A 23,713-nucleotide genomic window follows, 5' to 3' on the forward strand; every position below is an offset into this window, starting at 1 on the left:
TCAAAAGATAACACCAATTAAATTTTATGAGAAAAAAAGGTCTGAAAAAGTTTAGAATATAAAGAAAAATATTATGGATTCTCGATTTGTGATGCGGCACGCAGCGGCAGCAAGCTATAACGCACATATATGCTCTTTTTATGTTTATTAGAGGTTGAAATCAAATCAAATACTGCCAAAACACCCATACTATTTCTGAATAGGATGTATACTTCATAAATTGTATAAAATTATGGAAATGCATGGTTCAGATCACTCAAAACATATATGAAAATGGAGACGCCCTTATATGGTCAGTAAGGAAGCTGGCTGTCCATCTAGTGAAAAAGTTTGGTACTGCGCCCAAATAAAATCTTACTGAAAGCTCATTTTTTGAGATATCAACCTAAAATTTGGAACAAAACTTGTTTAGATTTTTGGCTTTAATTTTCTAGCAGTTTTAGAGTAAAATATATTTTGTAATATATATATTTTATGTAAAATATAAATAATTTTATTTGTACGTTCTATATTTTCATAAACTCAAACTTATATAACTTTTTTTTTGTTTCACTTTCATAATTTATTTCACTTCTACAATAATCTGGCAAATGTCTTCTTAAAAACAAGACCAACCATATGTCTATATTCCAAAGCATTCTTGAATTACAACCATTTAAAGGAGAACTCTTATCTTCTGCAGTCAGATTCACCCTTGTTCACTCTGAAGGAATCACTCACATTTTCTGTGCACTTGTAATGACACATCAAGGATGTTAAGAGGCTAAAAGCAGGTTTAAAACTTGCCCCACTGAAGTCAACAGGGTGCAAATTTTAAAAATAGAAAAATAGAATAGGCAACACCGATTTTTGTCGTTGTTCTCTGTATTGACAGCACTCCAAATGTACAAAAAAATGAGCTCAATGTTAAAATTGACCGGAGTTCTCCTTTAAGTTTGTATAGTGATTTTTTTGTCTATGTGAAAAAAAAGGGGGGGGGGGGGGGGGGGTGACAGTTAAAGGGTTAACTTGGGACAATGACACTGTTCAGGAGGTACATAAAGACAAAAGGTTAATGTCAGACACTTGGGTTGCTTGACCTAATCTTCTTTGAATCTCATCATCTATGCCTCAAAATGTAAAACACAGCCTACAGAACTTTCTCGGTTTATATACTATTGTATTGGAACCTATATGTAACATTTTATAAATGTGTAATACAACAATCTCATCAGAGGAGGATTAAACAACTCCACAAACAGCATTACCAGCTTCACTTATTACTAACCAGACTGACTTTATTTCTGTCAGACGTCTACAGAAGTTCTTATTGAGAATTAAACCGTTTGATACCTAATAAATAACAATGAAATAATTGTCTTGGCATGTTTTTCATTTACAAACAGTGCTGGTATTTTAGCCATAACCCTTTTCATTATCAAGTCAATTTCCAAGCAACTGGATTATTGCTTGGAAATGTACATAATGAAATGTTTTCCAAAAAAAACCCCACAATATTTATAATACTATATATTATTACCGGATATAAGTAATTAACGGATTCAAAGTTTGCAGCCCCGCCCCGATCTGCAGCCAGGCACAGAGCCAAAGTAAAGCGAGCCGAGAAAAACACCGTAATTGCACCGCAAGGAACGAGGAGTCAAGGTTTATCAAATGCACAATCAAGCAATTATTTTCTTGGTCCTATAGAAACAGGTTAAATATGCATGTTTAAAAACATGCTCATGAGCATCTCTACAGACTGACATAAAGTTTATCCAGTTTAACTTTTGTTTTATTACTTTAGTCTAATGTTGTCTCTGAAGTTGCTCTGTCACTGTGTTTAAACTTTGCTTCCGGTATCAGCTCTATGAAGTTTCATATCCTCATATTAAATATAAATGCTGACCACATAAAAACCCAATGCTGGTTTCAGCCTGTTCATTCGTCATTGAGTGTTGGAGAAACGGGTAAGAGCATCATTTACTAATCAATCTTTACATTCAAATATGTTATAGGGGAGACTGGGGCTAGTTGTCACACAGTCACTATAAGGTTAAAGGTCAAAAGTTCAACTGGGGTTGCATGCTATAACATTACAAAAAGTGTGACAGTGGCTGCAAACCACGTCATGCATGCGTAATGAGTCAAATATTTTATTTCATTTGTTGCTTTTATTATCAACTTATTAAATATAACACCCAGCCTGTATATAATTGCTTCCAGAAAATAATATGTGGGGGTGTTATGGGGGTGCTTTGGTCTTTTTGGGAGTGCTAAAGCCACTGCTAGCCCCCCCCCCACCCCCCCAGCGCCGGCCATGCCCGTCTTTAAACTGTGTCTCTATACAGAAAGTAACTTTTAAAAAGAAATCTACCTTTAGAAATATTCACTGGAGTAAAAGTGTGACAACTAAACCCAGTTTGTATATGTGAACACTGTAGACACACATTTGTACTAATTGTTCTGATTTTTGGAGATAATATGCTGTTGTGGATTTAAATATTTTATATGATTTTTCCAGCTCAGTGAGTAAATATCCTTGTGTTTTTTTTACCTTTAAACTTTTAACTCTTTATGTGATGATTAGATGTGTTTTTTTTTTTTTTTTTTTTTTTTTTTGTAAATATAAGCTTATTACGAAGACCAACATGTGCTGTTTTTCATAGTTGGTGTCATTACTTCTAATAATCTTAACCCACAAGACTATCTTCGTCAACAGCTGGTACGGCTGATGGTGCTCAATTTGATCTGGCCTAAAAGAGGAAGTTAAGGGCTTGTGTGTTTAAATTAACCATTTCTAAACCAGTCGCAATGAGTATGGCTGAAGTTAATTGTTTTAGTTTTCTTAAGTTATATTTGTTTGTTTACTAGGTAATGTACCATAAAAAATACAACAGAATTAAACCATTAAATTTCACAGAAATAAGCCACTGTACACTCTAAAAAGAGATGTGTTAAAAAACAACACACAAGATGTGTTGATGGCATTTTGACACATGTTGTGTAGATTTTTAACACACAATGTGTGTTAAAATGTAACACTGGAAACACTCTAAAAAGAGATGTGTTAAAAAACAACACACAAGATGTGTTGATGGCATTTTGACACAATGTGTGTTAAAATGTAACTCTGGATAGAATAGCACTGGGTGGAGGGCAGTTTTTATGAAAAAAAATTATAGGTATATTTTATATGGTATCCCATAAAATACTCTAAAATAAATAAAGCAATATATTCAAATAAATAAATTAAATCTTAATTCATGAAAACTTAAAGATTAACGGGTGTTTTTTTGCAGCCAATCACATCAGGCCTCTTTTTCAATGTCTTTTTCAAATGCTGCTTTCACTTGTTATTAATAACCAGATTAACTTTATTTCTGTCAGACTCTACAGAAGCTCTTATTGAGAATTACCAGGTTTTGGTGTTGAAGATTCATTGAATGTTTCATTTAAAGTCACCAGAATCATGATTAGTGTCAGCTTTATTTGGGCTCTTGACCCCTTGACTCTTTAACATTAGTTTTCTCTGATTGCTGTAAATGTGTATTTAATTTAACACATTTGAAACAGCAGAAATAAACATGAGAAAAATATGCTCCGATGATAATATTATCATTATGAACATGTAAAATTGTTCAGCTGAAGCTCAGAAAGAGTTTAATATTTGAAAAATGAGTGTAATACATAATAGATTAGCATAATGCACTTAGCTTAAAATTAATTAATAAATACACAGTTCGAACAGAATCTTACAGTCTAAGGTATCAAACAGACATCAAGAATCAGCACATGAATCTCAACAATGGTGACAAACAAAATGCTTCATGCCGCAATGCATGCTGGGTGCCACAATAGTGCAAATCTCATCCATGACTCCCAGCATGCATTGCGGCATGAAGCTTTTCATTTGTCACCATTGTTGAGATTCATACGCTGATTCTTGATGTCTGTGTTTGACTAGTTTCTGCTACAGATTAAAATTTTCAGAAAACATTTATTTTATTATTCTGCAGTGCTGGACAGCATGATGTAGTGTCACAAGATTGTTATAACTAACAGCACATAAATAAATTAAACGTGCACCATCCATTTACTCATAAACTTGATCAGATCAGCACTTGTTGATTATGACATCATCAAGAAACATCTGATCATATTTTCTCTCGCCATAACAAATGTATTTTATTAAAATACAGTTAAAGCAGCCAGAGAAAAACTAAAAGAAGAGTCAAGGGTCAAGAGCTCAAATAAAGGAGCCATTAATCACGATTCTTGTGACTTCAAATAAACATTCAGTGAAACATCAACATCTAAACCTCAGTTAATTCTCAATAAGAGCTTGTCTATGTAGATTCATGATGTCTAAACCATCCAGCTAATAAAATGTCCAAACAAACTCTTTATTAAACGTCATTGGACTCCATAAACACAAGTTAACAATACGTTTCAGTTTTCATCCAAACACTCAGTTGTAAAAACACAGGAAGTAACTCTGGCAAATACACACCGACTACAGTCACATGTGACACATATCTGACACAAGTTGTGTAACTATAACACATTAGTGTGTAAAAGGTTTCAACACACTTCTGTGTAAGAGGAATAACACATTAGTTGTGTTAAAGGTAATACAAAATGTGTAGTCCTTATAAACACAGAGATGTGTTAAGAATCGACACAGGTTGTGTGTTAAATTTGACACAACATGTGTTGTCCCTGAGCACACTCACTACATGTGTTAAAACTGACACAATATGTGTTAAAATCTACACAACATGTGTTAAAATCTACACAACATGTGTTGTCCCTGAGCACACACACAACATGTGTCATTTTTAACAACTCTTTTTACAGGTTGTGTTGTTTTCAACTCATCATTTTGAGTGCCGACACTCACCATCACTGTGAATGGTATGCAGTGTTTGCTATGTTCTCAAACAAACAGGACAGTGTAAATACAAGTTATTTATATACAATATTTTGTCAGCTGCTTCATTTTAAAGGACAAGTTCGGTATTTTACACTTAAAGCCCTGTTTACAGATCGTTTCTGATGAAATAGAACGGTTAAGATTAAAATGTGGACACATGCTGCTGTCCCGAGAATTTTAGGTTTATTTCGCTTTCCCCCCCACCTACACAATGGCAGCCTATGGGCACTGGAACAATCCTTCATAAAACGCATTAAACTTTCGTTTACAAAGACGTGAAACTCACCGAGTGGTCAGGGGTGTCCACTGATATGCTCACAAAAAAATCGCTGAAAAAGATGCTTTCCAACAGGTGTTTTACCATTCGTTGTAAAACTGTGGACCTATTTTTCCAAACGTCTCACACCCGTAGATTCTTCCGTTGAGAGCTTGAATAATAAACACTCCAGCCCAGTTGGTGGCGATAATGCACCTTTGCCAATTACAAGCAAACCACTGGCATTTCACTGAATACACAGAAGAAGCAGAAGAAGAAGCGGCGGAGTAATACCGTACCGCACACAGCCCATCCAATTCAAGTCAATGGAGGAGACAAAAACTACGATAAAACCTGTTGGAAAGCATCTTTTGCAGCGATTTTTGTGTGAGCATATCAGTGAACACCCCTGACCACTCGGTGAGTTTCACGTCTTTGTAATCGAAAGTTTAATGCGTTTTAGGAAGGATTGTTCCAGTGCCCATAGGCTGCCATTGTGTAGGTGGGGGGGAGAAGCGAAATAAACCTAAAATTCTCGGGACAGCAGCATGTGTCCACATTTTTATCTCAACCGTTCTATTTCATCAGAAACGATCTGTAAACAGGGCTTTAAGTGTAAAATACCGAACTTGTCCTTTAATAAAATTCAAAGTGCAAACTCGGTTAACCTTTATTTCTTCATGAACTTTTGTCAAAAGCAGCATTATCAATTAGGGGTTGAAGCGTGAATAACTGAATAATGTCCAGTACAGTGAGTCTGTCCAGTCATTGAGCTTGAAACATTGTCTTGTACTTTGTGTGCACATGCATTCTGTACTCGACTATTGATTAAACGGTTAATATTTTTGCATCTGGCCCTTTCGCTTTATTTTTTAAAATGACACAATTTGTGTGTTAAAATGACTTACACATTTATTGTGTTAAATTTGACACAACATGTGTTGTCCCTGAGCACACTCACCACATGTGTTAAAACTGACACAACATGTGTCATTTTTAACACATCTCTTTTTAGAGTGTACATTTGTTGTAGGTGTTGCTATGGTAATGTCGGTAACGCTTTAGATTACAGCCCGGAAAGTAGGCTATACTGCGTAATTAAATCGATTTTACAGTGTAACTTTCGGTAATTATAGTGTACCTATAAAGTATTTACATGTAAGTATAAGGGAACAATATGTAAAGTTTGGGGAATAAAGTGGTAACAACCAGGAGAATAATACTTATTCTACTATTATCATACAACAATCTTTCATTTGGGAGCAATTTAGCGAGAACATACACTGCATACCTTTTTGTAATAATGGTGTACCAATACATACTGTATAGGCTTTTTAAAAATTAAAAGGTACATATTTATGCATTTATAAAGTAATCTTTTTAACAAAAGTGCACTGAAAACTAAAACAATTGCAACTTTTGCTTAAATATTGGGGAAAGATACTCTTGTTTCATGTAGTGATGCTTGTTACCCTCTTGTTACAAGGTAAGTCTACAGTAAAAATACATACACAATCTTATATCACTGACTCGGAAATCTTTATCCGAAAAACAACTTAATTCAAAACAGATTTACAACACTTCTTTTTTGTTTAAAAGTGTTTTTTTTTTTCTTTTAAATCAACAACTCATTTCAAATGCTTAAGTTTTGACAGAAAGTGGCACGTTTTGTCCCCCCTTTTATCCTCTTGCTTGGCTTCTTCCTTGTGTTCCTCTTTTCTTTTCTTTTTTTCACTGATGAATCTGAAGAAGAAATCATGTATCTTGCTATTCTGCATTATGTATGAAAAGAAAATCCAGTACACCCAGAAATACATCCTCACCATTTACTCATCTTTTACCCTCATGCCATCCAAGATGTATATGACTTTCCTTCCTCAGATTAACACAAATTAACATTTTTAGAAAAATAAAAAATACATCTCTGCACTGTAAAAAATTTCTAACCCTCCCAAATCAAAAATTTCAAGTGACCGATAACATCTAAATTTTTCAATTGGCCCAAGTTAAATTCTGTAAATTATAAAATTAAATTTACAGATTTTCACTTGGGCCAATTGAAAAATGTAGATGTTATCGGTCACTTGAAATTTTTGATTTGGGAGGGTTAGAAATTTTTTACAGTGTGGGAATATACACTGTTAGACGTTACCAGTTTTTTTTTTTTTTTTACAGTAAAATACTGGCAACACTGTTGCCAGTAATTTACTGTTAATTGTACAGTTCTTTACTGTAATCTACAGTATGTTACTGTAAAAAATGCACTAAATTAAAACTCGAGTTTACTCATTTCACTTGCAGAAGTTGAGATGTTTAATTGAAAATGTTTGGTTTTAAGTTACCATGGAGATCAGTGTTTGCTTTAGTTGGGTTCTGGACTCTTGACTTTTTTACATTAGTTTCTCTCTTGCTGTTTGAACTGTGATTTTGCAGGTCACACTTATAACTCATCAATAATGGCAATATTTGTTTTTATTATTTTTTCTTTTTCATGCAGCAGTGCATGCTGGGAGTTTTATACTATCCTGGAACCCAGCATGCATTGTGACACGAGACTTTTGATTGTCACCATTGTTGAGATTCATGTGCTGATTGTTGATGTCTGTGTGTGTCTGAGTTAAGCAGGAGTTCAAAATGTTTTAATCCACTATATGATTTCAATATCCTTCAGAATAACTGGTTACAGAAATGTTTCTTTATTTCATGTTTTAGATTAACAGATATACTATACATATTAAATACCCATACATTTAAAGCTTATGTACCAGATGTGATCAGAGATTCAGACATGTCCAGGATGATTATGGCATCATCACTACAGCCTGAACACCTGATCATCTTCCTCTTGGCTCTTTCTTGCCATAACAAATGTGTTTTATAAGCTCACTGTTAAAGCAGCCAGAGAGAAACTCATGTTATAAAGTCAAGGGTCAAGAGCCCAACTAAAGCAAATACTGATCTCCATCATGGTGACTACAAACTTTATTATTTTCAATAAAATATCTAAAATAAATATCTGTTAATACTCAACAAGAACTTTTGTACATGTATGAAAGAAATAATGTTAAACTGGTTTCACACTCGGTGTTGCTGGAAGTCAGTTGTAGTTTTTGTGTTTCTCTTTTTTCTGTTCTTGTTTCTCTGTCCTTCAGTGATTCTGCTTATCAGGTGTTCATCAGTTTCTCAATTCACTCACTTCTTTTCATTCACCCTGTCAAGTGGACTATATTAGTGAACTAATGTAGTTAATTCAATAGACTGTGAATTAACAGCACTCAAAATCGACACTCAGAGGCTGTTTTCCCAATCACACCCTATACCCTCATTCCCAGTGTCAATTGCGCTGGGCGCAAGATAGGGCCCTTAGACTGACCGTGTGAATGTAGCTAATGTGACACCATCCACTCTTACTCAAGACATGTTCCAAAAACAGAAAATGTTTCCATTTACTCAGGAACAGAAAGAAAGAGTAAAGACTTCTTTTTTTTTTTTTTATCAATAAATTATCATTCTCTAAATCAGAATTGTGTATTATTTGCACTCAGCAAAAATTAACTCTGCTCAGAGAACATTTGGTCCCTCTCTACAGAGAGTTAAAATAACTCTGAATCAGAGTCTAATTTAACTCTGGGGATTTTGTGATGATTTGACATACTGATAACCATGGCAACTGATGTCAAGTTCTACTCTTGTTCAACTTCCAAAGGACACAAGGACGACTCAAATTTCCGACTCAATCACTTTTATTTTTCTTTTGGCTTTGTCAGTTGATTGGTCTGTTCAATGAATTAGGTTGTAAACCTTTAAAGACAGAGAACAAAAGTTACCATTTTAATGAAACATTTTAGTTAAACATTCTTAATGAATTGTAAATGAGTTTAAACGTTTAATTAAACATTTTAAATCAATTTTATGATGAATTACCCACTTAAGCCTTTTACATGGAATAAAGAACCCATTTAACAAATAATCAGTGAAGTCTGTGCTACAATGTGTTCCTTAACCCAGCAGTTAAATATAGCTCAAACATATTAAAGGGCACCTATTATGTAAAATTCACTTTTACATGGTGTTTGAACATAAATGTGTGTTGGCAGTGTGTGAGCAAAACCACCCTAATGATACAAATCTACCCAGTTTTTTTTTTACAATCTCAATAAATTATAAGCACTGTCTCAGAATGAGCTGTTCTAAGATTCGGCGCAATGTGACGTAGAATTGCGCAAGCCCCAACGACGTGGTTTGATTGACACTGTGGTTACCCCGCCCTCTGTGATCTGTACACCATCGCCATTGTTTCAACGACAGCCGGTAATGTCTCCTATGAAATGTAGGTGTTCTGTTGTGGGATGTAAGAATGGACATAGTCTTCACTGACATCAGAGCCACTGAAAACACAGCGGATGGATTTTATTTATGAAGAAAAGGCGCCACTTAAACTTCCTAAATACGTTTATGTTTGCGAGAATCATTTTCTGACTGACTGTTTAGTGAACGAGGGTCAAAGTTAATCCAAGTGTGGATCGTTGCCTACTGTTCGCGATCCAACGTCACCTCCAGAAGAAGTAAGTGTATTTTATGATTTTTGAATAGTCATTTCAATCGATGTCAGCAAGTTCAACAACAATGCGTCTAAAGCTATTTATTGCCGTCGTCATAGGATGTCTCAACAAACAACGTAAGACAGTTTTATGTCACGTATCATTTTTTGCAGCAATTAAAAAAGTAAATAAATTAATACCTGCTTTATCTCCATAGACAGTATATAAACGTCTATCTCCCTGCAGCATATGTTAACTGGTTCTGTATAACCATCTTCTCACATTTGCCACATAAGAACCTGTACGACAAGTAATGGCAACAGCACCCCTCCCATAAATAATTTCGTTTGTACTTAGCAAATGTTATCACAGTATGTGTGTGTGTAGTTTCAAAAAATTGCGCGAAAGTTATCACAATGTGTGTGTGTGTGTGTGTGTGTGTGTGTGTGTGTGTGTGTGTTGCACATCCATAATTGCAAAGGGGACGCGATTAAAACTCTATAAGTACATACATGTATCAAATAACCATTCCGAGACGTCTTGGTCCATTCTCATTTGTGATTCTTCTGCCGAGTCTCTTCATCATCTGGGTCCAGCAGGGCGGGGATATGCAGCTCATTTACATTTAAGGTGGTACACACCAAAACAGCTCTTTTTAAAACAGGCCCCAAAAATGACATTTTCAAATGGTTATAATAAATTAACTGTGGGGTATTTTGTGCTGTAACTTCACAAATACATTCTGGGGACACCCAAGACCAATATTACATCTTGTAAAAAGGGGCATAATAGGTGCCCTTTAAGCAGCATTTAGAACACCATGAAAGTAAATAAAACATTTCACCGACCACTGGTGTCTTTGGACTGAACCTACGAGTGAACTTGGAGTGTCTTCTCTGTGAAGTTTGTTTGTCGGAATGACTAAGGACCTCCATGTCTTCACAGGTGCTCCAAATCAGAGACAATATGATCAGGTGACAAGCAGCCAGTTTTTTTATAAATAAATAAATAAAGATGATTAACAGAATAACAGATACATTTAAAATTATCTGAGAGTTGCATAATTATATTATTAGATAAGTAAATAATATTAGCATGTACTTAGAATTATAAATAATTATTTAATTATTATTATTTTTTTATTTTTTTTCAAATAGTTAAATACAATTAGTAAAGGGTTAAAAGGAGTGTGATCCAATTGTTTGCTTTGGAGTTAAATTGCTACCAAGAATCCTGAAATTATTGATACTGGTCTTGATACTGATTAATGAAATCACTTATTAGTTATACTAATTAAGTATTAACGCTGTTGCATGATTATTTGTAGAAGTTATGACTTGTAATCTCGTAAGTTTCCCATGTACATTATGCTATTGCTACGGTGGTGCAAGGAGCCGTTGCTTACACACTTTGAGCACTGTATCTAATTTCAGAAGCGCCTTCAGTGATCTGATTCTGGAATCAATCCTGATTATATTGGTGATCTTGCAGTGATGTCAGTCAGAATGGCTCCTCCTCTTCCTCTGATACTTCTTCTTATGATTCTCGCATTCCACGGTGAGCTACAAGTTCATTTTAACTTTTGTCAATCATTCTTTTGAACCCCCTTTCACATTTTTTGTATGAATCAAAAATATTATATTAAGCAAATTTTAGTCTTTAGTAAAAACTAAAGTTCAGCTAAATGTTTCATTGTTTCCCCCAAACTAAAACGTACCAAGATAAAAATAAATAAATAAATGTACAAGTTATGTGCTTTACATCACTGACTATTATTTCAATTGTGTTGCAATGTTAACAGTTCATGTGTTCCAGGGAAAAAGAACAGCGTAAAGATTTGGAACAACATGAGGGTAATTGTAAAACATTTTTTTTTGTGTGTGTAAACTATCCCTATAATCTGTGTTTCAGCGGTTTCTGATGCTGATTGGGGTGTGAGTTACAGTCCTTCACACATCTGTGCACTAAAGGACTCAACAGTGATAATGAGATGCACTTATACATACCCTACTGGACATCAGATCATGAAAGTGTTCTGGACCAAAACACTGGTAATAGATTACGAAGAGCCTCCAGATCTGTCTGAGGATCCTGAATACAGTCAGAGGCTTCAGTATCTGGGAGATAAACAGCAGAACTGCACCGTCAGACTGAGTCATGTGACACTGAAGGATGAAGACATTTACTATTTCAGATTCATCACTGATACAGACAAATGGATTGGTAAACCTGGAGTGACTCTTACTGTCACAGGTGACTATGATGAGGTTTATCTCTTCTTCTGTGCATTATGTTGAATAATAATCAGTGTATGACAGCAGCACTAGATATAATGTGTGTGTTGTGTTCAGATCTTCAGGTGGAGTCTCCTAAGAGAGTGACAGAGGGAGATTCAGTCACTCTGAGATGTAAAAGCAGCTGTGCTCTGACTGACAGAGCAACATTCATCTGGTACAGAAACTCACAGCCATTAACTGAGAGAAGAGACAGAAACAATGAACTCCTGCTGCAGTCAGTCAGAAGAGAGGATTCAGGCAGATATAGCTGTGCTGTAGACGGACACACTCACATCTCTCCTGCTGTTCAGCTCAATGTCACGTGTGAGTATGTGTTTTATGTACTTCAGTGTTTTATTTAGTGATGCATTTTCCTTGACGATTCACCCCTACTAGTCATAAGTTTTAAATGTAAGAACTGATTTTCCTGCTAAAACAAAAGCTGAGATAAAATTCACCGTACATTAAAGCAATAAAGCAATAAAATGCACCCTGGACAGAAGAACGCAAAGAAAGAGCACAGGACATTGTCTTGTCCAAACTTTTCTTCTTCCTTATGTCTGCATCCCCCTCTCCCTCCCCTTCCTCTCCCCCTGAGTCAAGTCACCAAAATTTCACTAAGAATGTCTATATATCACATAATGATGTATCTTGTGAATCTATTGTTTTGCCTTTTCATGTTTGGTATCATTTTAAATGTCTCGGTGCGATGACTCCAAGTGAGTAGATAAATCCACGTGTTAATCCTGAAACACAGAACAAGACACAGAAGAACATGCAGACATTAAACAAGAAGCATGATAAAATTCACTCCAGGAGAGAACAGAATTCCCGCCCCAGTTCATAGCCAGCCAGGGATGACCAAGCACCACAGGAGTAGAAGGAGTGTCAATCAATAGAAAGTCAATGTTCTCTGAATGATTACCAGAAGTGACCAGTCTTAAGGTGACAGTAGAGTGTGTGACGGAGGGTAAAAGTTGACCATTAAGTGCAACCACAGAAATGGGCTTGGAGGGCACCACCACTGGTATCTGAACTCCACAAACTTAATTTGAACTTTTGTCAATCATCCTTTTGAACCCCCTGTAGCGACTGCGAGGATGAACCAAACACAAACTAATCTTCTTCCAGAAGATTAATTCAAACTTTCCACTTCCCGCCGAACAAAGGGGAAGATTTGTTCAGAACTTATCATCATCATCATCAATCTTGCCATCGGGTCCAGGCGCCACCAGTCTGGCTATTTAAAAGAGCCCCCCCAGCACTATGCAAACTTCAAAGCGATGAGCCCCAATAACGAAATAACTGGTCAATGCTAGATTTGTTGCCGAATACTGATTGGTTAAGAGAATGACAGAGACCAAGGTCCCACGAGAGATGAACAAAACAGATTTCAGCAGGAACTATCCATGACCTCAGATTGGAATGTCTTAAACCCGATAAACTTTACACACCAAGAGACTTTACATATCAAAATCCATAAAACTCATCCCAGAACAATTCTTGACTGACCTATAATCAAACACAATTGAAGCTTCTAGGTGATTTTGTTCAAACATAATCCCACACAGAGTCTTCACATTCCAGACTCAAATCACCAAACCCAGAGCCATAAATCACCCACAGGCTCCAGAGAGTCTGCTAACCAAAGACTTTTTATTGGTTAACTAAAGGAAGAACGTTGTCAACCATTGATAGTTTTGCAAGACGGATCGATTCAGAGATGGTACGAACACAACTAGCAAGATGGCTGGAATTAAATCTGTGTAAAATGTTTCGTATTCTGATAATTAGAAATCATGTCTAAACTGGTGCATCTGGTCTCCGCTTAAAGCTAGAGAACCGACACCCCCCCCCAGGGACGACATGATTTACGACTTTGCAAACAAAGCAGCAGTCAGACTTCCAAATCCTTTTCAGATAAAAAAACCTTTAAAACCCAACGCAGGGCGTCAGTAAAGCGCGCAGAACAAAGATGAAGATAAAAAACCAGACAGACAAGTAACCATGTAGATGCGAAGAGACAAAGAACCCAAATTAAGATCAGAAGAACGGGTTCAACAGCTTTATTCAAGCCATCTTACTACTCTCGTCTCAATTTTCTTTCTTTTCTGGGTTTTCCTTTCTTTTCCGTTGTGAGTCTCGGTTCTAAGTTAAGTTTTGCGGCAAAGTTTCGGTCCACGTTTCTTCTGCAAAGCCAGCTTCAAACAAAGACTTCCATCCACCCTCTCTAGAACTCCCAGGAGCAGAGCGATCGGGGGAAATGCATACAAACGCAGCCTCAGCCACGTCTGTACCATGGCATCCAACTCCAGTAGGGCTGGATGTGTGAGGGAGAACCACAGTGGACAGTGAGTCGTCTCTCGAGACGCGAATAGATCCACTTCCACTGGGCCGAACCTCTGACATATTGACTCCACCACCTCGGGATGGAGTCTCCATTCCCCGGGCCTCAGCCCCTGCCTCGACAGGATGTCTGCTCCCTGATTCTGTTTCCCTGGGATGTATGTTGCTCGGAGAGACAACAATTTCCCCTGGGACCACAGGAGGATCTGATGTGCCAGTCTGCATAGAGGGCGAGCCCTCAGACCCCCTTGATGGTTTATATAGGCCACCACCGACATATTGTCCGTCCTCACAAGGACGTGATGACCCTTGAGATCCGGCAGGAAGCTCCTCAGAGCTCGGAACACCGGCAACATTTCCAGGCAGTTTATATGCCAGGAGGAATGATGGTCCTGCCATAGACCTCTCGTAAAGCGGCCGTCCATGACCGCGCCCCAGCCCGTGAGGGAGGCATCTGTCGAGGCGGCTTTCCGACGACATGACGCTCCCAGCACGGGACCTTGGGACAGAAACCAAGCTTTCTTCCACATAGATAGGGAACAAAGGCATCTGCGCGTAACCCTGATCATGCGAAATGGGTTTCCCCTCGGGGAGAACCCCTTGGTTTTTGTATGCAGACTAGCACCAGCCCGACCCGCAGCCATATAAGCCCTGCCCACCAACGATGATGTTTCACGACACGGTTTAGTGGGCAGCACCAGGGTTTTTAGGGATGATGCAGACTCGGGGGCTAAATAGGTGGCAAGCGGCTGTTCCACCCGAGGCATCATCCCATAACCGTTCTATCGCGCCCCCAAGATGTTACTGAAGTTCAAAACAGGGGGGTTGGACACGCGAGATGAGTGTGGATTTTTCCACGATTTACACAACTCATTATGCAAATCGGGAAAGAACGGTCCAACTTGCTTTTTACTAGCGCTTCCTGCCTCTCATGTGGCCACGAGAGACAACCTCCACCAGCTCATCATATGCGGGGACATGGGGTGGCGAGTCATCCCCAAAATCCCCGCCTTCGATGCTGAGCACGTCTACTTCCTCGGAAGCAGACAGCTCAAGCATCGGGCTCTCCACTCGTGCGGAAGAAGCCACAGAGCGGGCTTCCACACGAGGAGAGAGAGCATCGGAACTGTTGGATGAATCACGAGAGCGTGCCTCGGCAGTCTTGGGATCCCCTGCCAGATCCATCTGCGAGCCCCATGAAGAGCATTGCCGCGCCACCTCAGCGAACGCGGGTCCCGCACCACGAGGCTCACGAGCCTGGCCATCTTCATCAAAAATTGTCAGACGAGAGCGCAGCACACGGATTGTTAATTTTTCACAATCCTCGCAAGCAGCCCCCCTCGAGAGCTGCCTGCACATGCTGCGCTCCCAAACAGTGTACACACAGTTGGTGTGTGTCCCCACCCGTGATATAACGTGGGCAGGGATGCACACACCTCCTGTAACTGCTTTTACTCGCCATATTTATATATAAATGCTTGTGACTTGTGACAAACAACACCAAATAGGACATACAAGAACAGAGAGCGCTTGCTGAAGAACAGAAAGCTATCTCTGTTGTGTGCCGGCGTCCTTTTGTATTGACATTACGTCATGACGCAACACCAATCAGGATAGGTTTAGTTTAGTTCATACTTCAGAGGCGCTACGCTGAGTGGCGTTCCCCCCAAACTGTCATTCGACGCAGTTTGAGTTCCCTCGAAAGGGAACTAAAGTTCAGCTAAATGTTTCATTGTTTCTCCCAAACTAAAACATACCAAGATAAAATAAATGAATGTACAAGTTATGTGCTGTACATCACTAACTATTATTTCAATTGCGTTGCAATGTTAACAGTTCATGTGTTCCAGGGAAAAAGAACAGCGTAAAGATTTTGAACAACATGAGGGTAATTGTAAAACATTTTATTCTGTGTGTGTAAACTATCCCTATAATCTGTGTTTCAGGTGTTTCTGATGCTGAGTGGGGTGTGAGTTACAGTCCTTCACACATCTGTGCACTAAAGGACTCAACAGTGATAATGAGATGCACTTATAAATACCCTACTGACCATCAGATCATGAAAGTGTTCTGGACCAAAGCACTGGTAATAGATTACGAAGAGCCTCCAGATCTGTCTGAGGACCCTGAATACAGTCAGAGGCTTCAGTATCTGGGAGATCAACAGCAGAACTGCACCGTCAGACTGAGTCATGTGACACTGAAGGATGAAGACATGTACTATTTCAGATTCATCACTGATAAACCTGATGGAAACTGGACTGGTGAATCAGGAGTCACTCTTACTGTCACAGGTGAGTTTGATGAGGTTTATCTCTTCTTCTGTGCATTATGTTGAATAATAATCAGTGTATGACAGCAGCACTAGATATAATGTGTGTGTTGTGTTCAGATCTTCAGGTGGAGTCTCCTAAGAGAGTGACAGAGGGAGATTCAGTCACTCTGAGATGTAAAAGCAGCTGCGCTCTGACTGACAGAGCAACATTCATCTGGTACAGAAACTCACAGCCATTAACTGAGAGAAGAGACAGAAACAATGAACTCCTGCTGCAGTCAGTCAGAAGAGAGGATTCAGGCAGATATAGCTGTGCTGTAGACGGACACACTCACATCTCTCCTGCTGTTCAGCTCAATGTCATGTGTGAGTATGTGTTGTATGTACTTCAGTGTTTTATTTAGTGATGTATTTTCCTTGACGATTCACCCCTGCTGGTCATAAGTTTTACATGTAAGAACTGATTTTCCTGCTAAAACAAAAGCTGAGATAAAATTCACCGTACAATAAAGCAATAAAGCATTAAAATGCACCCTGGACAGAATATCGCAATGAAAGAGCACAGGACATTGTCTTGTCCAAACTTTTCTTCTTCCTTATGTCTGCATCCCCCTCTCCCTCCTCCCTTCCTCTCCCTTAAAGTCACCAAAAGTTCACTAAGAATGTCTATATGTCACATAACAATGCATCTTGTGAATCTATTGTTTTTCCTTTTCATGTTTGGTATAATTTTAAATGTCTCAGTGTGATTGGTAAAATGGTCTTAATTTCATTGCAGTCATTGGTATTATGAGAAAGATTGAGAACTTAGGAGAATCCTGTTCTTCTCTCTGGGTGATGTCTCTTCAAGATATCTGATAATTCTCCCCTCTCCCCCAAAACCAGGAGTTACCCCCTGGGGTACATGAACTGACCCAAACCAACTCTAAAAAATATTGGTATAACCCTTTTGTTATGGTCTGGGTATTTAACCCTCTGAGGTCTGAGCTGTTTTCTGGGCCCTGGAGGTGTTCTGACATGCTCTGACATTTGTGCTTATTTCTGTTACTTGTGACATTTTCATGGCTAAAGTCTGATTACACTGTATTCAGCACAAACTCTGCTACAATAATATATCAGCAGCATGTGTGTAAAAGTTTGTAGTTTTGAGATAATAACATTTATGCGTGGTTTGTGAAAAAACAAAAAACAATTGTCACTGAAATAAGCTCATGAAACCCATACTGATTATTTCTTCATAAGACTTTTGAAAATTGTATGACGTAGCCTAGAATATTTGCTTCAAAACTATGTGAAAATCACCCTGACTGCTCATTCAGAGAAGACAATATATTGATTTAAAAATTTTACGACGTGTTTTGTGTGAAAAAGCCTTATGCGGGAGCTCATTAATATGTAAGCTTTTCTCACCTGAGAAAGACAAAGAACCTCCCCTAACGGCCCTATTAGGAGCTATCAGGCCCTATCATTCTGAGCAACCTTGCACAAAGAATGAGGAGATTTAAAAAAGAATGGCTTTTAGATTGTTTTTAATTTATTTACAACACAACATAATCCAAAGATACACAAATGACAAAAAAAAAACACATTATTTAACACACTGAACTAAAGACAGAGACTTGAACTGTCACACACCTTTGTGCCATTCCTGAAACATAGTACATACCTTTCATTTCCATGGTGTTTGATTTTTCACTTTAGCATGTTCATGGATGGAGACTTATGTGAATGTTGAAGTCAGCAGGACTTATTCAGTGGCATCTTGTTCCTCTAAAAACAACAACAACAACAAAACAGCTGTGAAGATTCTGATATCAAGAGAAATTATGCTGCACAATTTGGGGAATACATTTTAGATTTTTCAGGTTAAAATAGCTTTTTAAAATGTACAGAATACACACACACACACACACACACACATATATATATATATATATATATATATATATATATATATATATATTAGCCTACTTTTACCATGCTGTTTTTTATAATATAATATAAAAACATCCTCGTGTCGAACATGTATACAAGCACTGAAAGGTTGCCTACCAGTTCACATTTCATGTTTCTGTCTATATATAGGCCTACATGTAGGCTACATATATGACATTAGGCTTAGTTCATGTTTTTACTCCAAACTCATTTCATAACATACATTTTAATCTGGCACGACCAGTTTAACATGTCTTACCTTAAAAATCGTCTCATCTTCAAATCGCGTTCTTCTGAGGTAAATCCGAGGTAAATTCAAGGTAAACAGCACAGCACAGCACAGCTTACATTCGTCCAAACTCGATGAAAGCAGAGAGGAGTAAGTTACGAAGTCTCTGCTTCTTTGTTTTGAGGTGATGAGGGCGTTTACAGGTCTGCGTTTCTCCGCATGGATCATTTGCATGTCAATCGCTCGTGCGCGCGTGGGTGTGGTCACATTATAGTTAATTAGGACGCGTTTGAGAAACTGTACATGCCGCTGCTTTGGTATGGATTACTTAAAAATATAATATTTGTTTTTTATATAATTTACATACTTTAAAAATAGAGATTCCAAGCGTTGTATAGACATGCGTTTTAAGTCTGTGTGACAAACATTCGCTGAGTAACAGGTCATTTTCTGTCGCGTTTCAGAATGAGTTTCACATTGAGAGAGACGGCAGAACGCGCATCATGTTTATTTTCTTTGTTTTACGGAAAACACAACATTTTGTTTTTATTATGAGTGTACACAAATAAAAGAAGACATTTAACAGCTTTGAATGATGTCCAACACAAGTATGTAAAATCAAAATCAACAGAGTATTTTGCACTGATAAAAAAAAAAACGAGCAGATCACGCCGGCGTGATTGCCGACCTCAGGGGGTTAAGGGGAAGTGGCAGAGCAGACTTTGGGAACCTGTAACCAGGAATAACCCCCATGCAGTGCTGTGTCAGTGTTTTCTCAAGTCTTACACTTGAAACACACTCACACACCCCTGTGTGTCTCTGTCAGGAATCCATTGATTTTATTGAAACTAAATTCCAATGAATTAAGTGAACTTCACTGGAGCGCTGGAAAGACATACACACATTATACCTTCGCCCAGACCGTTGGACTCCGTCTTTGGGCCAGTGGGTGGTCTTTACATAAATAATTAAGATTTTTAAAAATGTTTTTGATAGAAGTATCTTATGCTCACAATGCTGCATTTAAACAATAAATAACATAGTGATATTTTTAATATAGTAGCAATTTGAGCGCTGTTGAATGGATTCTTAAACACCTCTGACTGGCCATTGTGTTTAGGTGCTCTGATTGGCTACAAATGATCAAAGCTTCAAAAACATGTTGTCTTCACCGAGCGCTTACAGATACACACGGGAATGTTTGAAATCCGGTGTCTATCATTGCATCTGTCTATCAGGGGATCCGTCTATCAATGGATATATTAGGGATCCGCTGATAGATGCCTGCTTTTAAACGCTCCAGTGTGTATCTAAGCGCTGTGTAAGGTGTCTGTTTACAACATGTTTTTGAAGTGTTGATTATTGTAGCCAATCAGAGACATATGTTGAGTGTGTGAATGTAATGGCCAATCAGAGGTGTTTAAGAATCTGCTCAACAGCGCTCAAAATGCTAGAGGGAAATGCTGGTTTCGTCACATTTTTTGAATTTCAGTAATGACTTGGTACCGAAGTCGATACTTTTGACAACACTAGCGGCTCTGATGTCAGGACTAGTAAACGAAGACTACTATGTTCACTCTTACATCCAACAACAAAACACCCCAATCGCTTACGAGACATCCCTTACGGAAAATAAATGTATTCAAGTGTGCTATTAGTATACTTATTTTAAACTAAAAATAAGAAAGTATACTTTCAGTCTTCTTTTTATATACTTCTCAGAAATATAATTTATGTTGTAGGACTACAGATGGAAACTAGAAAAAAAAGTTTGTTGAGACAAACTTTAAGATGGCTTGAGAAAGCCGGACCACAGAGTTTGAAGAAGTTAAAAGTAGTTAGAAGTTTTAAGTAGTTTGAAGTTTAAAGTAGTTTAAATTTTGATTGATAAATGAGTTAGAAAGAAAGAATAGTTAGAAAGAAAAAGAAAGAAAGATTAGTTAGAAAGAAAGAAATAGAAAGAAAGAAATAAAAAGATTAGTTAGAAAGAAAAAGAAAGAAAGATCAGTTGGAAAGAAAGAGAAAGAAAGAAAGATTAGTTAAAAAGAAAGAAAGATTAGTTAAAAAGAAAGAAAAGTTAGAAAGAAAGAAAGAAAAAAGAAAGATTAGTTAGAAAGAAAGAAAGAAAGATTAGTTAGAAAGAAAGATTAGTTAGAAATAAAGAAAGAAAGATTAGGTAGAAAGAAAGAAAGAAAGAAAGATTAGGTATATATAAAGAAAGAAAGAAAGAAAGAAAGAAAAAGATTAGGTATAAAGAAAGAAAGAAAGAAAGAAAGAAAGAAAGAAAGAAAAAAAGATTAGGTAGAAAGAAAGAAAGAATGAATGGTGGATTAGTTAGAAAGAAAGAAAGAAAGAAAAATAGATTAGTTAGAATGAATGAAAGAAAGACTGATTAGTTAGAAAGAAAGATTAGTAAGAGAGAAAGAAAAATTGATTAGTAAGAAAGAAAGAAAGAAAGAGAAAGAAAGATTAGTTAGAAAAAAGATAGATTAGCTAGAATGAAAGAAAGAATGAACGGTGGATTAGTTAGAAAGAAAGAAAGAAAGAAAGAAAGAAAGAAAGAAAGAAAGAAAGAAAGAAAATATTAGGTATAAAGAAAGAAAGAATGAAAGAAAGAAAGAATGGTGGATTAGTTAGAAAGAAAGAAAGAAAAATAGATTAGTTAGAATGAAAGAAATAAAGACTGATTAGTTAGAAAGAAATATAGATTAGTAAGAGAGAAAAAAAATGGATTAGTAAGAAAGAAAGAAAGATTAGTTAGAAAAAAGATAGATTAGCTAGAATGAAAGAAAGAATGAACAGTGGATTAGTTAGTTAGAAAGAAAGAAAGATGTATTAGTAAGAAACAAAGATGGATTAGTTAGAAAGAAAGAAAGATGGATTACTTAGAAAGAAAGAAAGAAAGAAAGAAAGAAAGATGGATTAGATAGTTAAAAATAAAGAAAGATGGATTAGTTTAAAAGAAAGATATATTAGTTAGAAAGTGAAATAAAGAATGAATGGTGGATTAGTTAGTTAGAAAGAAAGAAAGAAAGATAGATTATTTAGCAAGAAAGATAGATGGATTAGTTAAAAAGAAAGACAGACTGATTAGTTAGAAAGATATATTAGCAAGAGAGAAAGAAAAAAGATTGATTAGTTAGGAAAAAAGAAAGAAAGAAAGATGGATTATTTAGAAAGAAAGAAAGAAAGAAAGATAGATAGATTAGATAGAAGGATAAATAGATAGATTAGTTAGAAAGAAGGATTAGTTAGAAAGAAAGAAAGATGATTGGTTAGTTAGAAAGAATGAAAGAAAGAATGGTTAGAAAGAATGATGGATTAGTTAGAAAGAAAGAAAGATGGATTAGTTAAAAAGAAAGAAAGATATATTAGTTAGAAAGAAAGATAGATTAATTAGAACGAAAGATGGATTAGTTAGAAAGAAAGATAGATTAGATAGAAGGATAAATAGATAGATTAGTTAGAAAGATAGATTAGTTAGAAAGAAAGATAGATTAGTTAAAAAGAAAGAAAGATGGATTAGTTAGTTAAAAATAAAGATAGATAGATTAGTTAGTTAAAAAGAAAGATAGATTAATTAGAATGAATGATGGATTAGTTAGAAATAAAGATAGATTAGATAGAAGGATAAATAGATTAGTTAGAAAGATAGATTAGTTAGAAAGAAAGAAAGTAAGAAAGATAGATTAGTTAGAAAGAAAGAAAGAAAGAAAGAAAGAAAGATAGATTAGTTAGAATGAAAGATAGATTAGTTAGAATGAAAGAAAGATAGATAAGGTTTGAAGATAGATAGATAGATAGATAAGGTTTGTAGATAGATAGATAGATAGATAGGTAGATAGGTTTATTAGTACATAGAATAGTAGTTTAATTGAGTCTAGGGCTTCAGGGAGTTTAGATTTGAGTTTTTGTGTTTGTGCACTAATGGGCCACCGTAGCCTTGGCTCAATTTGAGCAGTCTGCAATGAAAGTCAATGGGATTTTTATGATATTTAATATTAATTTTTAAGAAAACTGAAAGTCAAATCAGTCTGAAAAGGTATAGCAACTCGAGTCAGAACAGTCTGAAGGTCTGACCTGAGTTTGGAGTTTGTAGAGTTAAAGCTCTAGGAGGAGTTAGAGTTGAAAAATTTTGGGTCAGAAGAATAATAATACGTTTAAATAGGATTTCAGTAAGTTGGCTTTCCCAAGCCAACTTAATTAGCATTGTGCTAAATCGTCTCCGGTTACTTAACTGTAACCTTGTTCCCTGAGAGAGCAGAACGAGATCCTGTGCTACTTTGCCGTGCTGAAGATGTCCCAGGACTGCTCTTCAGACAAAATATCCTGACGATGCACCTGTGGCTCATTTACTTATAGCCTCAGTCCTGGGACATCTTCAGCACGGCAAAGTAGCGCAGCATCTCGTTCCGCTTTCTCAGGGAACAAGGTTATAGTTAAGTAACCGGAGACGTTCCCTTTCGAAAGCTACAATCGATGCTGCGCTGCTCAGCGTATTGGGAACGAGAATACCCACGCTGCCGTGCTTGAACATGTCTGGACTCCCACGGTTGTGCAGGTGTGTTTCACAAGAACGTAAGAAGGCCTAGACATTAGCTTGCGATGTCGACTCAAGGACATGAGAGCCCGGAGTGGCATGAACATCCAAACTATAAAATCTTATGAATGTGTGCGGAGAGGACCAACCTGCCGCATCACAAACATGTTGTAAAGGGGCCCCCCTTGCCAAAGCACTAGAAGAGGCGACCCCCCTGGTGGAGTGAGCTCTAAGACCTATAGGCGAAGCTTGCCCTCGCGCCTCATAAGCAAGAGCGATAGCATCCCTGACCCAATGAGACATAGTCTGCTTGGTAGCAGCTCCTCCTCTGTTGCTGCCCCCATAACAGACGAACAGTTGCTCTGACTTACGCCACTGGCTAGTGCGGTGGATGTAAGCC

The 23,713-nt window shown here is 37.1% G+C and overlaps 1 protein-coding gene across 1 annotated transcript in view; it reads left to right on the plus strand.

The window, feature by feature from the left end:
- The first annotated feature begins 1,885 nt into the window (after positions 1 to 1,885).
- LOC307144594 (B-cell receptor CD22-like) overlaps positions 1,886 to 23,713 on the plus strand; it is a 41,138-nt gene continuing 19,310 nt past the window's right edge. Inside the window, exons 1-6 of the mRNA XM_079847066.1 lie at positions 1,886 to 1,949; positions 11,146 to 11,269; positions 11,624 to 11,965; positions 12,064 to 12,312; positions 16,281 to 16,628; positions 16,727 to 16,975. Coding sequence (XP_079703192.1) covers positions 11,206 to 11,269; positions 11,624 to 11,965; positions 12,064 to 12,312; positions 16,281 to 16,628; positions 16,727 to 16,975 — 1,252 coding nt within the window. The 5' untranslated portion in view covers positions 1,886 to 1,949; positions 11,146 to 11,205. The remainder of the gene's footprint in view (positions 1,950 to 11,145; positions 11,270 to 11,623; positions 11,966 to 12,063; positions 12,313 to 16,280; positions 16,629 to 16,726; positions 16,976 to 23,713) is intronic.

The sequence above is a fragment of the Squalius cephalus genome (assembly GCF_949319135.1).
Source record: "Squalius cephalus genome assembly, chromosome: 2".
Taxonomy (NCBI): domain Eukaryota; kingdom Metazoa; phylum Chordata; class Actinopteri; order Cypriniformes; family Leuciscidae; genus Squalius; species Squalius cephalus.